General features: G+C 47.2%; 1 protein-coding gene across 1 annotated transcript in view; it reads left to right on the forward strand.

Moving 5' to 3' along the window:
- The first annotated feature begins 373 nt into the window (after positions 1-373).
- LOC147636139 (callose synthase 10-like) overlaps positions 374-18045 on the forward strand; it is a 117402-nt gene continuing 99730 nt past the window's right edge. Inside the window, exon 1 of the mRNA XM_086801588.1 lies at positions 374-695. Within this exon, the coding sequence (XP_086657714.1) occupies positions 500-695 (196 nt within the window). The 5' untranslated portion in view covers positions 374-499. The remainder of the gene's footprint in view (positions 696-18045) is intronic.

The following is an 18045-nucleotide window of genomic DNA, read 5'->3' on the forward strand; positions in this document are numbered from 1 at the left end:
GGGGTGCGCATAGGACCTTTGGTTAGGCACTATGGGGGACCCACTTTGGGAACGGGGTGTGCATAGGACCTTTGGTTAGGCACTATGGGATGCAGGATGTAGGGAGCTCTGTGTGTGGTGCAGAGAGTTGGATGGCGTTCTGGTAAAGGTGACATTCTTTTGATACACTCATGTGGAGTCGTGCGGTATCGAGGGGGGAGACTCCATGTCCATGAGTTATAGAGGACCTTACTTGATTTGAAGGACCTCTTAGGGCCTTCAGACATATGGCGAGATAGTAATTGGCCAGGCGCCCAAAGTTCGGGACAGCAGGCGGACAGGTTTGAAGCCACCAACGAGTTCAACACTACTGTTACAAAGGAAGTGCTTTTCAGGAAGGGGAAAAAGTTAAAAAAGTAAATCCACAGCTTCAAATGCACTCAATCCCTGACCGGCAACGCCTTCCTCCTCCCCCTCTGTGAAGCCCTGGCTTTGACGAAGGGTGCTCAGCCAAGCCTCAATGGATACGAGGGTCCTCCACAACTGGAGGCGTCTAGTGGTTTCTGCTCTCTCGCCCCCTTCCTCTCGGCCTGGCGGCCCTGGCAGTGACCTCCCGGACTCTGTACCTGTCTCTCTCGCCCAGGCCTCCAACATCAACACCATCCTCCAAGTCGCTAACGAGATCCAGCATGAAGACCCCAACGTCTCTCGCATCCGTAAGAGCCCATCTCTCTGTGTGTGTGTGTGTGTGTGTAAATGTTCAGAGGGAGTTTGCAGGCTTTTTCCCCCTTTGCCTGCTCCGAACCGCTCGTAGTGGAGCTTGAAGTCACTTCTTTCCCCCCAATTTTCATCTGGGATCAATGGAGTTTGCATCGTTCCACAGGAGGCCATCAAATCAAATCCTAGATCTTCCGGACCCTACAAAAGAGTTTGAAAAACGTATATAGTTTCTTTGATTTCATTTGCGCATTCAGTTGACAGTCGAGCACTTGAAGTTCATAACTTCTGAAACGTATATAGTTTCTTTGATTTCATTTGCGCATTCAGTTGACAGTCGAGCACTTGAAGTTCATAACTTCTGAAAGAGTGCTTGCCCCTCTCTCAACACTGCCCTCTTGCCTTCCTTTTGTGTGGCTCTGACTTCCCTCTTGTTTCAATTATATATGTGTGTGTGTGTGAGAGAGAGAGAGAGAGAGAGAGAGCTCTTTAGATTCATGTCAAATACCCTTTAGTAGCTCTCTCGACCGCAATGTGAAGTCTGAGTTGTTTGTAACAACACTCCGATCTAGCACATGGAAATCCTGAATGGATCCCACCGAGATAAACCAATCTTCTGTCACTCTGAGAAAGTGGTCTGGTTTCAAGCTCATCTCTATACCAGCTCATTTGGAGAGGGAGTGTCTCTGGTTGTACATGTCTTGTGGATAATCTCTGATGACTCTATATAGTTTTGTCTCGGTGGTGGATCAGGATAGTCTATAAAGATGCCATGTGTTGTCATGCATCTTGTCATTTTTGATACCAGCAGGACTCTTCTCTCTGTGATGCTAAGTGCATGGATGAACATAAGACCAACCACAGGAGTCAATGTGCCCTGTTGTAACTTGTGTCCTCAAGATACTGTAGCTTTTTTATGTAAGTGACCAGCTGAAATGAGGCATCTATGTGTAGCAGGCACAATAAAGTCTGTTAAAATGGTGTGAAGTGGGATGGAGGGCTTTATGCATATCAGGCGGTACCTATAACCTTTCAACTGAGGTCCAGTCAAGAAATGTGAGATTGACTTCCCAAAACTAGGTCCATACATGGCCATTGGTTTGACCAATGAGTCAAAGGAAGAGACTTTGTTTGTACGTGTTAAAATGCCCGTGGAAGCATTGCCTCCCTATTGTGTAAGAGATGCTTATTCCATGGCCAATTGTGCCTTTACTGCTAGTTGCAAATTGAATTTTGGGCTTGAGAATACCCCACCTGACTATGTGCACTCTTTCTATGAAATCTAAAGGTCCTCAGCTGAGTTAAGTACTAAATTAAGGAACCACTGAAACTGAAAGAAAACATCAGTGGGGTGTCAAGGTTGGCAGATACATTAGTTGAAGACTGAGGGTTTGGTGGTTTAGGCTTGTAGAATTCTTGAATGAGGGTCATTTTGTCACCGAAAATTGGCAAGTTGCCTGCTTTGTGAATTTTGGCAAATTTTACACGTTTTTGTTTCTCTTTTTCTGGTGTTAACTCCTCTACTATCCATAGTTTTGTGCCCGTCAAGGTTTTTAATGCATATTTTCCTTTGGCTAAGCTTTCAAATCCACGAGATCGAGTCCACCTAGCGGCACCTCACCTTTTCAGGAGAAGCGGTCACTTGGTGGTAGCATTGGTTGAGTCTACATGTAGACCCGTACACAGGGCTCCACAATATGTATGGGACACCTTTGTGTCCGACCTAAAGAAAGGTTTCTTCCTCCACAGTACATGACCAACCTTGAGGATGAGTTTTACAAACTCTCCCAAAATGGGTCACCTGTGCTAACTAACTCTAATAAAGTAATCACGTTAGCACAACAGTTAGGTATATCTGAGGAGGATAAATTGAAACAATTCATTAGAGGTATGGATACGATTATTAGGTTTATTGTACGTAACTTTGAGCCATAGTCTTATGACAGGGTTATATGAAGATTAGGTTGACTGCACGTAACTTTGAGCCATAGTCTTATGATAGGGCTCTCACTCTTGCTCAGAATCAAGAAATGATGCTGAACGGAGGTAAGCCCAAGCAACCCCAGACTAGCTCCAAACCCCAATAACAATCATCCACAACCCAACAGTCATCATCTCCTGGGGGGGGGGGGGGGGGGGGGGGGGGGGGGGGCGCAGAATAGCAAAGACAATAAGAAAGAATCCTAGGGCACTTCAGGAGGTAAGAAGGATAAAACCTTTGCACCTAAGAAAACACTTGGGGAAAAGGCCAAGGAGAGCATCACTGGTGGATATCTCCAACCAGAAGAGCAAACGCGGTATAAGGGGGAGAATATATGTTTCTTTTGCCACATTGTGGGGCATGGTAAGAAAGATTGTACCAAGTGGCAGGTTGCACAAGCAACCAAAGCCTCTGTCTTAAACGCCGTACCCACAGTGGTATTTGACGATAAGCAGGAGGGCGAGGTTGAGGAGCAAAAGAAAGCCCTCATTCGTGCTTATGGCACAGCAAAGGGACAATAGTTCATCGTTCTTTTTGATATGGGCAGCTCTGAGGATGCCATTTCTCTTCAGTTGGCTAAAAAGATGAGTTGTACTCTCGTACCCCATCGTTTGGATGTAGAGGGGTTCACACCCGGTCTTCGCACACACCTCTCATAAGGCTCCAACAATTCTCATTCATGGTTCAAAAGGCCACATTTCAGCGACACTTCATTGTCTCACATCTTTTGGGGTGTGATATGATTCTTGGCATTCAATGGTTTAGAGAGTATGCATCCATTCCTGATTGGAGGCAAGACACTTTTACGATTATTGATGGTGTTGGAGCATTCCAGGTATTCCCCTAATTTCACACATCCGGCCCAACAAGCTAAAAAGGAGCCGAGTGTGCATTGATTTATGTTGGTAGCCAATAGTTTGCTGTTGTTGAGTCAGCAACCCCATCAACGCTAAAGTTTGATGATCTCCTAGCACAGATTCAGAACATCATGCTAAAGGATGATCTTCCGCCGTAGCTCTCACTCAGTGAAGAATAGGTTCCCAATGCCCAGGATTGAGTGTATCCTTGAGCAACTCAACGGTGTAAAGTTCTTTTCAAAGATAGATCTCAAGAGTGGCTATCATCAGGTTTGGATCTTTACGGTTGACATTCCAAAAACAGCCTTTAGGACTGAACGTGGCCATTACGAGTTTGTGGTGATGCCATTCGGTCTCACCAATGTACTTGCCACGTTTAACAAGATGATGTCTCGGGTATTTGTGCAGCTCATAGGAAAGTGCGTGTTCATCTTCTTAGATGGTATACTCATTTTTTGCTGCCACTACGGAGAAGCACCTATAGGATGTCGAAAAGGTCTTGCAACTTTTGTGAGACAATGCGCTCCACATCAATGCAAAAAAAGTGTGAATTTGGAGTAGAAGTCCATTATTTGGGATTAGCCTAGACCCTGAAAAGGTATTTCTCGAATGGGATGTTTCCAAGAATGCACAAGAGATCTGCTCCTTTGTGGGTCTTTGCCAAGCATATAGTATCCACATGGACAAATTTTTCGACCTTGTAGCTCCTTTCACTGATCTGCTCAAGTGCGTGAAGACGCGTTGTCAAAAAGCGTCCGTCTCAATGAACTGCTGTAATAACTGGATTAAAGCTTGAATACTCTGCTTAATGCTCATGAATGCCCCGCTTAATGCTTATGAATGCTATGTCACCTGCACACCAACTGGGTGTGCACGTGAGAGAGAGAGAGAGAGAGAGTATTGCACGACTCAATGATAGATTTATTGATATGATAGAAGTTTAGTTTACTCACCCAGTACAAAGTGCTTTTGTAGGATTGCGGCCTTATCTTTTGACCCATACAAATATCACACTCTAATAAGTGGATGCCACATGGTCCATTTATCTTATCCACTTATAAGAGTGTGTTCACACGCTACTAGAACAATAACAACCCTTTTAGGGGTTGTTCACACATACATACGCGTAGACACACAAACAGGGGTTCACACATGAGGTGGACACACACAGAGGCTCCGAATCTCAACAAGACTCATGGAGGATGGTTTTATTGAGGAACCTGGATATTTATAGACACGTCTCATTCCATGAGGATTTCCATGGGTCAGCTGAGAGCGTTGTCTGATTGCTTTTAGATAGAGAGCGGGAGAGCAAAGGGCATACCACAGAGAAGTGAGAATGTGGACACTATAATTGATCAAAGAGGTAGAGATTGAGGAGCACTACCTATTCATAGGCCTAGTGATTATGAAATATGGGGGTTTTCATTCTCTTTTGAGAGAGGGTTTTACCACTTTATGCAAGTGATACACTACTGAGATCATAGGAGTCTCTGTTTACTAGAGTTATATCATCCCCAAGAGGCCTTATTGAGACTTCACAATTGCTGAATATTGATGAGGTTATACTAGTGTCATGCGCATGCACATGGACATGCTGGGCTAAATCCCTTAAGGGCAGAAGATAAAGAGATCTTTTAGGGCTTGAGCAGGCTCGAGGATACCAAAAAAGATCCCTTTGGATCAAGACCTGGTCAAGAGGGTACTGGGAGTACTATCTGGCTGGTCGGGTGCAGTTCTAATATTTTGTGTATTTTTACTTACGGGGCTGTCCCAAGTGCCTATAAAAGGTTCAGCTAAGCATCGGTTGATTCATTCAGTCCTTTACGGACTGTGTCTTAGACTAGGGCTCTTCCAAGATTACCTTTTCAAGGCAGGCCTATGGCTGCAAGATTGATGTACCCTTTTGTACAATATGAACATACTGAAATTACAGCTGTCTCTCTCTCTTTTTCTTCTCTCCATCTCTACTTTGTGTTTTGCATCTATGTGTTCCCATGGAGAGGTGTCTAGGGCTGAAAGAAGACACAAAGCTTCCGTGCATGTGACAACTACAGAGGTAGTTGGTCTCAACCACTTTGAACTCTTTGCCTGGTTCCTGTCTCAACTCCATACCTCTCTCAATCTCTTGATGAGAGGAGGTGCCAATCCCTTCAATTTTGATGAGTTCAATTTTGATGAGTTAGTGGGATTGCTTTTGCAGAGGAGGAGGAGACAAGAGCTAATCTTACAGGTAACCCATGGTGGGGATCATGCATTTCCAGCCAAGGATAAGGCCAAAACCAAGGCTTTTGGGTATGGTGGCAAGAGTCCCACTAAGTTTGATTGTAACATGGGTGCTTGCGAAAGTGTGTTTATGAATTGATGTTGGAATGAAATCTTGCTCTCTTGCTCCTCATGCTGCCATGTGGCAGTGCAATATCCCACATAGTGGGTTGGGGTCAACTTGACCCTTCTGTATAGGGCTAAATGCCCATTCACCCCCCACCTTTATTGGTGGTCTCATAGGATGTTCGGGTGGGGGAGGGGGGACCCAACCGGTTGATGGCTGTCTTCCGTGTGCTGCGCCTCGGTTCGCTTGGTGCTCCATGCTCTACATTCTTGTCAGAATATGTAGCGGAGATGAAGACAAGATTTGAAAACACAAGAGCAAGTGCACTGCAGAAAAACACAGCAATAGAGAGGGAGAGAGAGAGAAGTGCATAACTCTGCTATATACACAAGAAAACCCAAAATCAGAATACAATGTGTGGGTGGCCAAGGGGCCATTTTATATGGCCCCTGATGACTAGTCGGCCAGTAGAAAAGGAGCCGACAACACCATAAACCTGCTGCAACTCCAGTCGGCTAGCTACTCTTAGTCGGCCAGCATACAGGGAAGTAGAACTAGTCGGCCAGTGTTTGGATCAGCCAAGAGGCACATGACAGCCTCCCACACCTGGAAAAAATAGGAAAAAATATGGAGAGTGGGAAAAAATGAGAAAACACCTAAATCGGGCGGGCACACCCACAACAGAGGCCGTGGTGTAAATATACAAACAGGAGATGATTGCTAATACCCCCTCTCAGCTCCTGGATGTGGAACCAATCTCTGTGAGCTGGGGTGCTGCCGGAGCATAGCCTGAGGTAGAGACTTCGTGAAGAGGTCCGTCGCATTGTCCTCTGTCGAACAATAAAGAAGCAAGATATCACCAGCGAAGATATTCTCACGAACAAAGTGATATTGTATCTCTATGTGCTTGGTCCGGGCATGGAAGACCGGGTTCCGAGCAATAGCTATACAGCTCAGGTTATCGCACTGGATGATTGTGGGCTCCTTCTGTGGAAACCCAATCTCGCCAAGCAACCTCCGCAACCACAACCTCGCAAGCAGCACCACAAGCAGCGCCCAGTACTCTGCCTCTGTCGATGACAAGGCAATAGTTGGCTGCCTCAATCGATGACAAGGCAATAGTTGGCTGCCGCTTACTGCTCCATGAAACCGCTCCTGAGCCGAGGGAAAAACTGTAGCAGCTTGATGTGGATCTCCTCGTGTCTGGATCTCCTCCCCAATATGAGTCACTCCAACCTTGGAGTCTGACTCCATCCCCCCTCCTGTGTAAAAGAGTCCAAGATCCTTGTACCCTGCAGATAACTTTTCTATCCTTACACTTAGTCATCTCAATACATTTGTAGATCCTTGTCATTAGTGAATCATTGGGTATCACAAAAGCCTACCTTTCATGGACATTGAGGGTTTGTAGTGCATTGTGCAACGATATTTGCTTGGGAAAGATTGTTAGTTACCTTTGAGACATGGCTAATAATGATGTATTTGGGGGATGCTCTCTACGGAGGACAAGCTTGACGGGACTAACTATGCCATTTGGGCATATATAATGAAGCATGTAGTGTTTGCAAAGAATTTGTGGGTATATGTACTTGGTGTTGAATTAAGGCTGCTTGTTCCCACATCTGTAGCTAGCACGTTAGGGGGATCCACTGTTGGAATGAGTGATTCTGGTTCCAATGGAAGTGCACCGCCTGCACTTGTCCCTTCTACACAAGAACAACTCAGATGGGATGCTTAAGATGTGCAGGCTCATGCCTTGATTGCTCTCTCGTGTAAACGGCAAGTCATCCCTCATATCCGTTCGTGCACGTCTTCTAAAAGTGCATGGGATATACTTGCCTCTTTATGTCAGATCCACAATGAAGTTGTAACTACTCCCTAATTTCTTGGGATTCATATTATGAATTCTCTATTATCCATGGACATGGGTGTTCGACACTACATGTAGCCATGGTATGTTTATGGTTAAGCTTCCCATGTATGTATGCTAGTTGCATCTACGAGATCTTGGCTACAAAGAAGCATGTTAGGCATTTGATGGATCTTGGAGAACCAAATGCAATACATAATGACATGGACATTTGATGGATCTTGGAGAGCCAAATGCCATAGCCTTTGTAAATTTCAAGTACATGTAAATAGATGGGGTTTCTTCCAAAATATGTGTTTAAATGCATACATTTGTGTGCATTGCTTATTTTTATTTGTGTCTATTGTTTTGTTTGTCCGGACAATGCTTGGATTTCATTGCATGAGAAGCTTATGGATCTAGGGACACTTGGATTGCACTCATGGGCTAGCATAATGCATAATTTGGCTTTAGTTAACTTGTATGGATGGATTTGTATAGGAATAGTTGCTATTTGAAGGCAACCCACTCTTATGCAGGTTTTCTATCTCCATGCATGCGTGCATGGCAGCTCGGTTGTTTATGGTTGATGATCTTCTTCTCCATGATTAGAAACCCCCACGCATGCGACATGCATGGCTAGAAACCCCCATGCATGCGACATGCAAGCTTTTCTAGCTACATGCATGCAACATGCAATGCTTTATTCTTTCATGCACCTAAAAATATATGGCATGCAAGCTCACTTTTCTTAAAAGTAAATCATGCAAGCTCACTTTTCTCCATAGGAAGTCATGCAAGTTAGTTAACTCAAAAGAAAAGTATGTAAAGTATGATTGAATTCTGATTTTCAGAATTGAAATCCTTCATTCAAGCTTGCAAAAGAAGAAGAAGATTTTTCCCAAAGATTGGAGCTATGGAAGAATCATTTTGGTTCCGGTTGCTCTACTTCTACAGGGGAGAACCCTTGGGAAGTGGTGGGCATTTTTCTAAGGCTGATTTTCAGCCACTGGGTGGTGGATCTTATTGAAGCTAAGCTACATTTGTAGAAAGGTGGCCTTCCATTCTCTTCGAGATCGCTGGGCAATCTTGGTGAGGGGTGCTAGGCACCATATTGCTAGCTTGTAGTTGGGCTACTTGTGGGCAAGTATAGCATTTGTGAATTGTTTTCATGCCTAGCTATTTTGGAAGAGACGGTGGTGTATGGCTATGTATGTGGGATAAGACAGTGATCAAAGGATGGTAATCTTGTGATTTAAGTGCTAAATTCTGTATAACCACGCGTCCATTTGTGACAGAAGCTCGTATAGCTTATCTCTTGAAAAAGCTTAACTTGGAGCATATGACTGAGGGTGATTCTATGGATGGATTTCTCACGCGTGTTAAGGATTTGCAAGAGCAGTTAATCAATATTGATGAGGTGATACCTGACAGTTCACTTGTTTCTACGGTTCTCAATGGTTTGCCTGAATCCTATCAAGGATTTGCTTCTTGATGAAGAGAAATTCATATTTGTACACATTTGATGATTTGGTAGCTCTCTTTGTCACGTGCATCCCGCACTTGGATGCCACGTAGACATTTCTGTACAGAAGGTGCAGGACCTGGGATGGTGAACTGGTCCCATGTGAGCCCAGTCCGGGACGAGTCAGCCAGGGATCCATCTCAGTCGTCCGAGGTCAGGTGTGCATTGTCCTGCACATGAGTCCAAGGTCAGGTGTGCACTGTCCTGCACATGAAACAGTGCCAGTCCGCGCTGTGAGTCTCCCTCTAGAATGATGTCAGTGGTTCTGTGTATCTGGTATGGTACCGGATGCCAGATTACTGAGTAGATTATGTTTAGGACAAGGGGCCAGCCCATAGGGCTACCCCGGATCTGAGTGTGGGCATGGGAATGGTGTAGAACCACCCCCATGAGGGCCAGGAAGGCCCAGGCTGAACCCACCAGGCATGGAGGGGCTGTAGGACAGCCCTAGGGCACAGATCAGGCAATCTCCAGGGGATTACAGCCTTTATATGGCTGTAGGGCATGTATGGGGCAGCCCATACAAGCTGCCCAGCCTTGGGATTGTGGACAAAAGTGGTGTCCAGCCAATCAGAAGCAGGCGCATCACTTTCAGTCTGTTAGGGAAAAAAGGTAGTATTTTTTGGGATTTAATTCAGCATTTATTGCTGAATTTCACCAGTCGTGGGACATAGCTTGTTTTTTCAGCTGGCCGACTGCTCCTCAAGAGGAGTATAAATAGTGGAGGCCATAATCCCATCAGTCATCTCAGTTTTCACCAAGTGCTCAAGCCAATCAAGGGCCAGTCAAGCCAAGGAGATTGCCAAGCAAAGGGGTGGACTTCTGAAGGTCAAGGGCAGGATTTTCCAGCCAAGAAAAGGTCAAGTTTTCTGTATTTGTTTTCAGATTTACATCATTCTAATAAAGCAAATACACCATTCGTGGTGGGGGCCCTACAGAGGGTAATTGGGACCCAATACTGTGTCCTCTCCATCTCCCCCTTCTCTCTCTATTTTCTGCACATCTCCTTTCAGTTTGTGCGTTAATTCCGTCGCGAAAAGAGTGCTGATTTCTGAGTTTTGAAGTACCGATCCTTCTCCGAAGCTTCCGCATATTACACTCTTGTTATAGGAAGAGCAGTCCCGGTCCAATCCGAACAGCATGATTGCTGCAGATTAGGCTTGTGCTGCCTCCTGGGGCTTGTTCTAGTGCTAAACCTAAGGGCAAAGCACAAGTCCATTCAGATCCTCCTAAGTCTAAAGAGGAGAAGACTGAGAAGAAGAAGAGATGCAACTATTGTTGGAAACTTGGTCATGTAATTGAGGAATGTAGGAAAAGTAAAGAGAGAGAGAAAAAGAAGCAACAACAAGGTCTTGGTGCAACTACATGTAACACCAATGAAGAGGCAAACTTCAAAATTCGCACGTGATGGCTATGCATTGACAGTCACATGCAGTGCTATTTCTATGTCTGCTTCATGCTTTTCTTTATCTCAAGCTTATTGGTACTTCGATAGTGGTGCTACAAAACACATTACCTCTTGTAAGAAGCTGTTTGCTACCTTGAGAGATGTACCATCAGGTGGTACAGTTCTGTGTGCTAATAATGCATCATATGCAATTCGAGGCATTGGTAATATGGAGTTGACGTCATGTAGTGGGGACATATGTCACGTGCATCCTGCACTTGGATGCCACGTAGACATTTCTGTACAGAAGGTGCAGGACCTGGGATGGTGAACTGGTCCCATGTGAGCCCAGTCCGGGACGAGTCAGCCAGGGATCCATCTCAGTCGTCCGAGGTCAGGTGTGCATCGTCCTGCACATGAGTCCAAGGTCAGGTGTGCATTGTCCTGCACATGAAGCAGTGCCAGTCCTCGCTGTGAGTCTCCCTCTGGAATGATGTCAGATGTTCTGTGTATCTGGTTTGCAACTGGATGCCAGGCCTCTGTAGGCATGTAGGTTTGCATGTAGAGATGGGGCCAGCCCATAGGGCTACCCCAAGTTAGAAGATCTTGCACTTGCACTTGTAGTGTGGGCATGGGGGAGGTGTAGAACCACCCCCAAGGGGCCAGGAGGGCCCACATTGTGCCCACCAGCCATGGCTTGGGCTGGAAGGGCTGTCGGCCAGCCTTAGGGCCTTGGGACAGCCAGCCGGCTGGGCAACAAGGTCTAGAATGGCTGTCAGCCAAGTGTGGGACAGCCCACACAGACTGCCCAGCAGTACAGTACCCTTGCGCAGGGCTGTCCAGCAGTCAGGGGTACTCTTCTTGGTTCATGCGCATGGTGCCCAGCAGCCAGGATGCTGCCCCAGAAGGCTGCGCAGGCTGGACAGCAGTGTGAATACATGCGCAGGCTGGACAGAAGGTATTTATAGTGTGAAAACACTTTATTAATAAAACTCAGTCGTGGAGCTCCCTGAAGCCAGCCGACTGGATGCTATGAAGAGTATAAATACCCCAGCCCATAATCCATGATTCCATCTCATAATTCACCAAGTGCATCAAGCATTCAAGGGCCAGGACAGCCAAGAGTTTGCTAAAGCAAAGGGGTGAAGGACTGAAGGTCAAGGGCAGGTTTTCCAGCCAAGAAAAGGTCAAGTACTTTGTATTTGTTTTCAGATTTACATTATTCTAATAAAGCAAATACACCATCCGTGGTGGGGGCCCTACAGAGGGTAATTGGGACCCAATACTGTGTCCTCTCCATCTCCCCCTTCTCTCTCTATTTTTTCTGCACATCGTCTTTCACTTTGTGCGTTAATTCCGTCGCGAAAAGAGTGCTGTTTTCTGAGTTTTGAAGTACCGATCCTTCTCCGAAGCTTCCGCATATTACAGTGGTATCAGAGCTCACTTCAAGGACAAAGATTCAGCAAAGAAAACCAGAAAATTTTTTCGCTCGTGTGGTTGGTTTTTAGACGCCGGTGGACTACCCCTTTCGGAGTGACTCCTGTCCCTCGAAGGACGGTTGGTTTTTAGCCTCCGGAAGCCTCCGGAAGTCTCCCACACAGATAGTGGATGGTCAGATTGCGTTCCGGAAAGGAACTGCATTTTCCCGCTATGGCGAGCTTTGGCGACGAGAGAGAACCACAACCATGGGACCAGAGTGCACCAGGCAGCCCAGCTAGGGCACCCGGCTTGAGTGTACAAGACATGTTCCAGCAGATGATGCGAGCAATCGCAGACCAGACAACCAAGTTGGATGAGCAGAAGGCGCGGATTTTGGCTCTGGAGGAGCGTTCTCGCTCTCCAGCGTCGCGTTTTCCATCTCCTCCTCCCTCTCCTTCCGTATCCCAGCTACCAGATCCTCGTCATAGGGACCCTCTCGCAGGGTCACAGCCGCAGCCAAGCTCCTTGCTTGAGATGCAGATGCGCACATTGGAGATTCGACAACGCGAAGACGACGCCATGCGACGAGTGGAACACGAGCGTTACCTCAGAGCTTTGGACGCCAGATTGACACCGGCGGCGCCCTCGAATCATTTTCTCGAGAAAATGAATTTCAGTAAGTATAATGGTAAACTCGATCCCACTACTCTGTATTCATGGTTACATCAATTTGAAGCTTACTTTGCCGCAGTTAGGAAATCAGATATTGACAAAGTGATCTTAGCCAGTTGGTACTTGGAAGGTGAGGCCATTCCTTGGTGGACTCAGTGGGCTCATGCCCACACCAGATCAGGTATGGCAGCTTATGGGTGGGACGAGTTCGTCCGTGACCTTAAGCAGCGGTTTCTACCGCCCCACTACCTTGAGCGACTCGAAGACGAGTTCAGGGGAGCGCGTCAGAACGCGCAACCAGTCCTTCAGTTTGCCAATAGAATTTCGACCTTGTGTCTGCAATTAGGCTTATCTGATACGGACAAGAAAGGGCAGTTTTTGTATGGCCTGGACACGCAAATCTAATGGGAGGTGCGTATGTTTAGGCCAGCCACCTTTGAGGACGCACTCTCGCTTGCGCAGAGTGCAGAAATGAAACACAATGGTGGCAAGCCCAAGACTTCCCAACCGGCTTCTCCTAAGGCTAACGCCTCGGGGGGCAAAAGCCAGAACCAGACGGGGTCTTTCCCAGGACAGAGCCCAGGAGCCTCTGGCTCCAAGAACTCGAACAATGCGTCTAAGCTTACTCCAGACCAAAAAGCGGAGGCAGGCAAGACAGGTGGCAAGTTGAGTGCTGAGGAGCTTTCTCAGTACAGGAAGGAGGGTAGATGTTACTTTTGTCACACAAAAGGACATACTTCTCGGGATTGTCCGAAGAAACCTCCAAAGGCCGCCGCCGCCTCCACAGCTTCCGTGGTGAGCACAGCTCCCACACAGACCCCCAGCGGCTACCCCTAGTTCTTCAACCCCCGGTGCTTCAGTTGGAGCCATTATTAGCCGGGAGCTCGAAGATAAGCAGAAGGGCGCCCATGACCAGGAGTATGAGCGCAATGAATTGCTCAAGTCCTTTGGCTACATAGGTGGCCAGAGAGTCGTTGTCTTGTTTGACAGCGGCAGCACGGAGGATGTGGTCACGGAAGAGGCCGCTAGGCGTGCCCGTTTCGAGCTGACTCCGGTGGACAAACAGGTTGAGGGTTTTAGCACAGGTATGACAACGAGCGTCAAGTATGAAGCTCTAGGTGCTAAATTAGTGATTCAGGGCATAGAGTTTGTGCGTGACTTTATGGTTGCCCCTCTTGTAGGAGCAGACATAATTTTGGGTATCCAGTGGTTTCACAAGTTTCTTCCTGATGTCAAGTGGGACAAGCACACGTTCCAGATTGATCAGAATGTGTCAAACACCCCGGTGACCATTAAGTGTGAGCCAGGTATTCCAAACTTCCCGCTCATAAGCCACTTGCAAGCTAAGCGAGCAGTCAGGAAAGGCGCACAGTGTGCGATGATTTACATCCAGACAGCCCAGACGGTGGCCAGTGCTTCCGAGAAGTACTCGGTTCTCCATGAAAAGTTCCAGAAGATTTTTCTTCGGGACAGTCTCCCTCCCCGGCTCCCCCCGTCCAGACTGGAGGATCACAAGATTGACCTCCTCCCAGGCTCGGAACCCCCGAGCAAGTTTTCGTATCGCCTTTCTAAGGCAATGGAATCGGAGTTGGACCGCCAACTCCAAGAATTGTTGCAAGCTGGCTTCATCCGCCCCAGCGTGTCGCCATTTGCAGCACCGATCTTATTTGTCAAGAAGAAAGATGGGTCTTCTCGGTTGTGTGTCGATTATCGTGCACTCAACAAGCTGACTATCAAGAGCAGATTCTCGATGCCTCGAATTGACTATATTCTCGAGAGGCTGAATGGAGCTAAGGTGTTCTCTAAATTGGATTTAAAGAGTGGGTACCACCAGGTTCGGATTGTTGAGGGGGACATCCCCAAGACAGCTTTCCGTACAGAACGGGCCCACTATGAATTTGTGGTTTTGCCATTTGGATTGACGAACGCCCCAGCTACATTTAACCGCATGATGATGCGTATTTTCCGGGAGTTGATTGGAGTGTGTGTGTTCATATTTCTGGACGACATACTCATATTTTCAGCTACAGTTGAGCAGCATGACATTGATGTGGAGAAAGTCCTTAAGTTGCTGGAAAGCAACGAGCTCTATATCAATGAAAAGAAGTCAGAATTTTATCTGTTCCAGGTACATTACTTGGGATATATAATTAGTGCTGAAGGCATTCGACTTGATCCGGCTAAAGTGGCCGAGATTGTTAACTGGGAAGTACCTCAGACTGCTTATGACATTAGATCATTTGTGGGTATATGCCAGGCATATTCCACCCACATTGACAAGTTTTCTGATCTCTCGGCAGACCTCACCGATCTACTAAAGGGAGTGAAAACAAGGAGGCAAAAGATTCGAATGACTCCACGAGCGTTGGAGGCATTCCAGAACCTCAAGGTGGCTTTGTCAGAAGCGCCTTGTTTAGCCCTTGCCTCGTGGGACGAACCATTTCAAGTGATCACCGATGCAAGTAACATCGCAATTGGAGGTGTATTGCAACAGAATGGTCATCCAGTAGCTTACATGTCTCGTAAGTTACTGCCTGCCGAAGAACTACTCAGTCTATGATCGTGAACTCCTAGCAGTCATACAGGCCTTGAAACATTGTAAACATTTCCTGTATGGCCGTGACTTCGAGGTCCGCACTGACCATCAGGCATTGCGTTGGATTCAGACGATGCCAAGTGCACAGTGGAGTGATCGACAACACCGCTGGAGTCAGATATTCCAGCAGTGTGGTGGCATGATTGAGTACCTTCCAGGAAAGGCCAATCCAGTGGCCGATGCTTTGAGCAGGAAGGGACAAGTATCTGCGATTCAGACCACTAGACTTGACCTTGTTGGTACAGGACTAGAAGACATGAAGCACACGTACGCGGATTCCGAGGAATTCGGTACTCAGTGGGAACAGGCATTGGATGCCACAGGACCATGCCATTTTCTGATACGCGATGGTTGGCTTTACTACAAAGGCCGACTGTGTGTCATGAAATCATTCCGGGCAGCTCTTCTCCATGATGCCCATGACGCCATTACAGGTGGTCATAGGGGCATGAATTCGACTCTGGAGAAATTAGAACGGCAATACTATTGGCCAAAGATGAGGCGTGATGTGTTTACATATGTACAACGCTGTGACATTTGTCAAAAGGTGAAAGCTCCTCGTGGAAAGAAGATAGGGTTGTTACAGCCTTTGCCAATTCCTGAGGGTCCTTTCCAAGACATTTCCATGGACTTTGTCACAAATCTGCCTCCCAGTCCGAGTAAGCGTAATACACAGTGTTTAACTATTGTTGACAGGTTCAGCAAATTTGTTATGCTTATTCCTTGCAGGGCCAATGTGACCGCCGAGGATGTTGCCCAGCTATTTATTCGGCATTGGTACCCGATTGGTGGGATTCCTAGGACCATAGTGTCAGACCGAGATGCCAAGTTTACCAGTCATTTTTGGAGGGCATTGTTTGATAATTTTGGTACTAAGTTGAATTTTTCCAGTGCATTCCACCCACAGACAGATGGCCAGACAGAGATATACAACCAGTTGGCCTTTGATGTGCTGAAGTGTTATGTCCACGATCAGCAAGGTAAGTGGGAATCGTTTTTGCCTTTAGTTCAAGCTGTTTTGAATGACTCTTTTTCTTCAGCTATTGGCAGGACTCCATATGAGGCAGCGTTTGGAAGGCCCTTCCAGTCGTTGTTAACCAGGACTTCGTCTTCAGTACCGGAGGCGAACAGAGTGACGGAGTCTTACCAGGAGATCCTAGAGTCCGTTAAAGACAGATTGGCTAAAGCGCAAGAGGCCTACACTCGACAGGCCAATAAAGACCGAAGGGACATGAAGTTTTCGGAAGGAGATTGGGTATATCTTGGGATTATGAAGCAAAGATTGAAGCAAGTGGGCAAGCGATGCCCAAAGTTGTCTTTCAGGAGCTTCGGTCCATTCCCCATCCGGAAAAAGATTAATGAGGTGTCTGCAGTTAAAGCTACCTCCGAGTTGGACTATGCACGATGTATTCCATGTCAGTTGGTTAAAGCCAGATGCAGGTCCACCCCCTTCAGAGGTCAAAGACGAAGCGGAACCAGACATCATTGATGAAGCAGAAGTAATGGTTCCAGAACAGATCCTTCTGCACCGGTTCAAGCATGGCTCAGGCCGAAGACTACGACAGTTCCTCACGAAGTTTTAGGACCGAGGAACTCATGAAGCGGTATGGCTCGACAAAGAATTTTTCGAAGACTATCCGGCATTATTGACGGATTATTTGGAGGCTATGCAGCTTCCGTCAAGTTAAGCAGAAGGGGATGTCACGTGCATCCCGCACTTGGATGTCACGTAGACATTTCTGTACAGAAGGTGCAGGACCTGGGATGGTGAACTGGTCCCATGTGAGCCCAGTCCGGGACGAGTCAGCCAGGGATCCATCTCAGTCGTCCGAGGTCAGGTGTGCATCGTCCTGCACATGAGTCCAAGGTCAGGTGTGCATTGTCCTGCACATGAAGCAGTGCCAGTCCGCGCTGTGAGTCTCCCTCTGGAATGATGTCAGATGTTCTGTGTATCTGGTTTGCAACTGGATGCCAGGCCTCTGTAGGCATGTAGGTTTGCATGTAGAGATGGGGCCAGCCCATAGGGCTACCCCAAGTTAGAAGATCTTGCACTTGCACTTGTAGTGTGGGCATGGGGGAGGTGTAGAACCACCCCCAAGGGGCCAGGAGGGCCCACATTGTGCCCACCAGCCATGGCTTGGGCTGGAAGGGCTGTCGGCCAGCCTTAGGGCCTTGGGACAGCCAGCCGGCTGGGCAACAAGGTCTAGAATGGCTGTCAGCCAAGTGTGGGACAGCCCACACAGACTGCCCAGCAGTACAGTACCCTTGCGCAGGGCTGTCCAGCAGTCAGGGGTACTCTTCTTGGTTCATGCGCATGGTGCCCAGCAGCCAGGATGCTGCCCCAGAAGGCTGCGCAGGCTGGACAGCAGTGTGAATACATGCGCAGGCTGGACAGAAGGTATTTATAGTGTGAAAACACTTTATTAATAAAACTCAGTCGTGGAGCTCCCTGAAGCCAGCCGACTGGATGCTATGAAGAGTATAAATACCCCAGCCCATAATCCATGATTCCATCTCATAATTCACCAAGTGCATCAAGCATTCAAGGGCCAGGACAGCCAAGAGTTTGCTAAAGCAAAGGGGTGAAGGACTGAAGGTCAAGGGCAGGTTTTCCAGCCAAGAAAAGGTCAAGTACTTTGTATTTGTTTTCAGATTTACATTATTCTAATAAAGCAAATACACCATCCGTGGTGGGGGCCCTACAGAGGGTAATTGGGACCCAATACTGTGT

This window comes from Cibotium barometz, chromosome 8, assembly GCF_041138505.1.
Source record: "Cibotium barometz isolate CiBa-2024 chromosome 8, ASM4113850v1, whole genome shotgun sequence".
NCBI classification, from domain to species: Eukaryota; Viridiplantae; Streptophyta; class Polypodiopsida; order Cyatheales; family Cibotiaceae; genus Cibotium; species Cibotium barometz.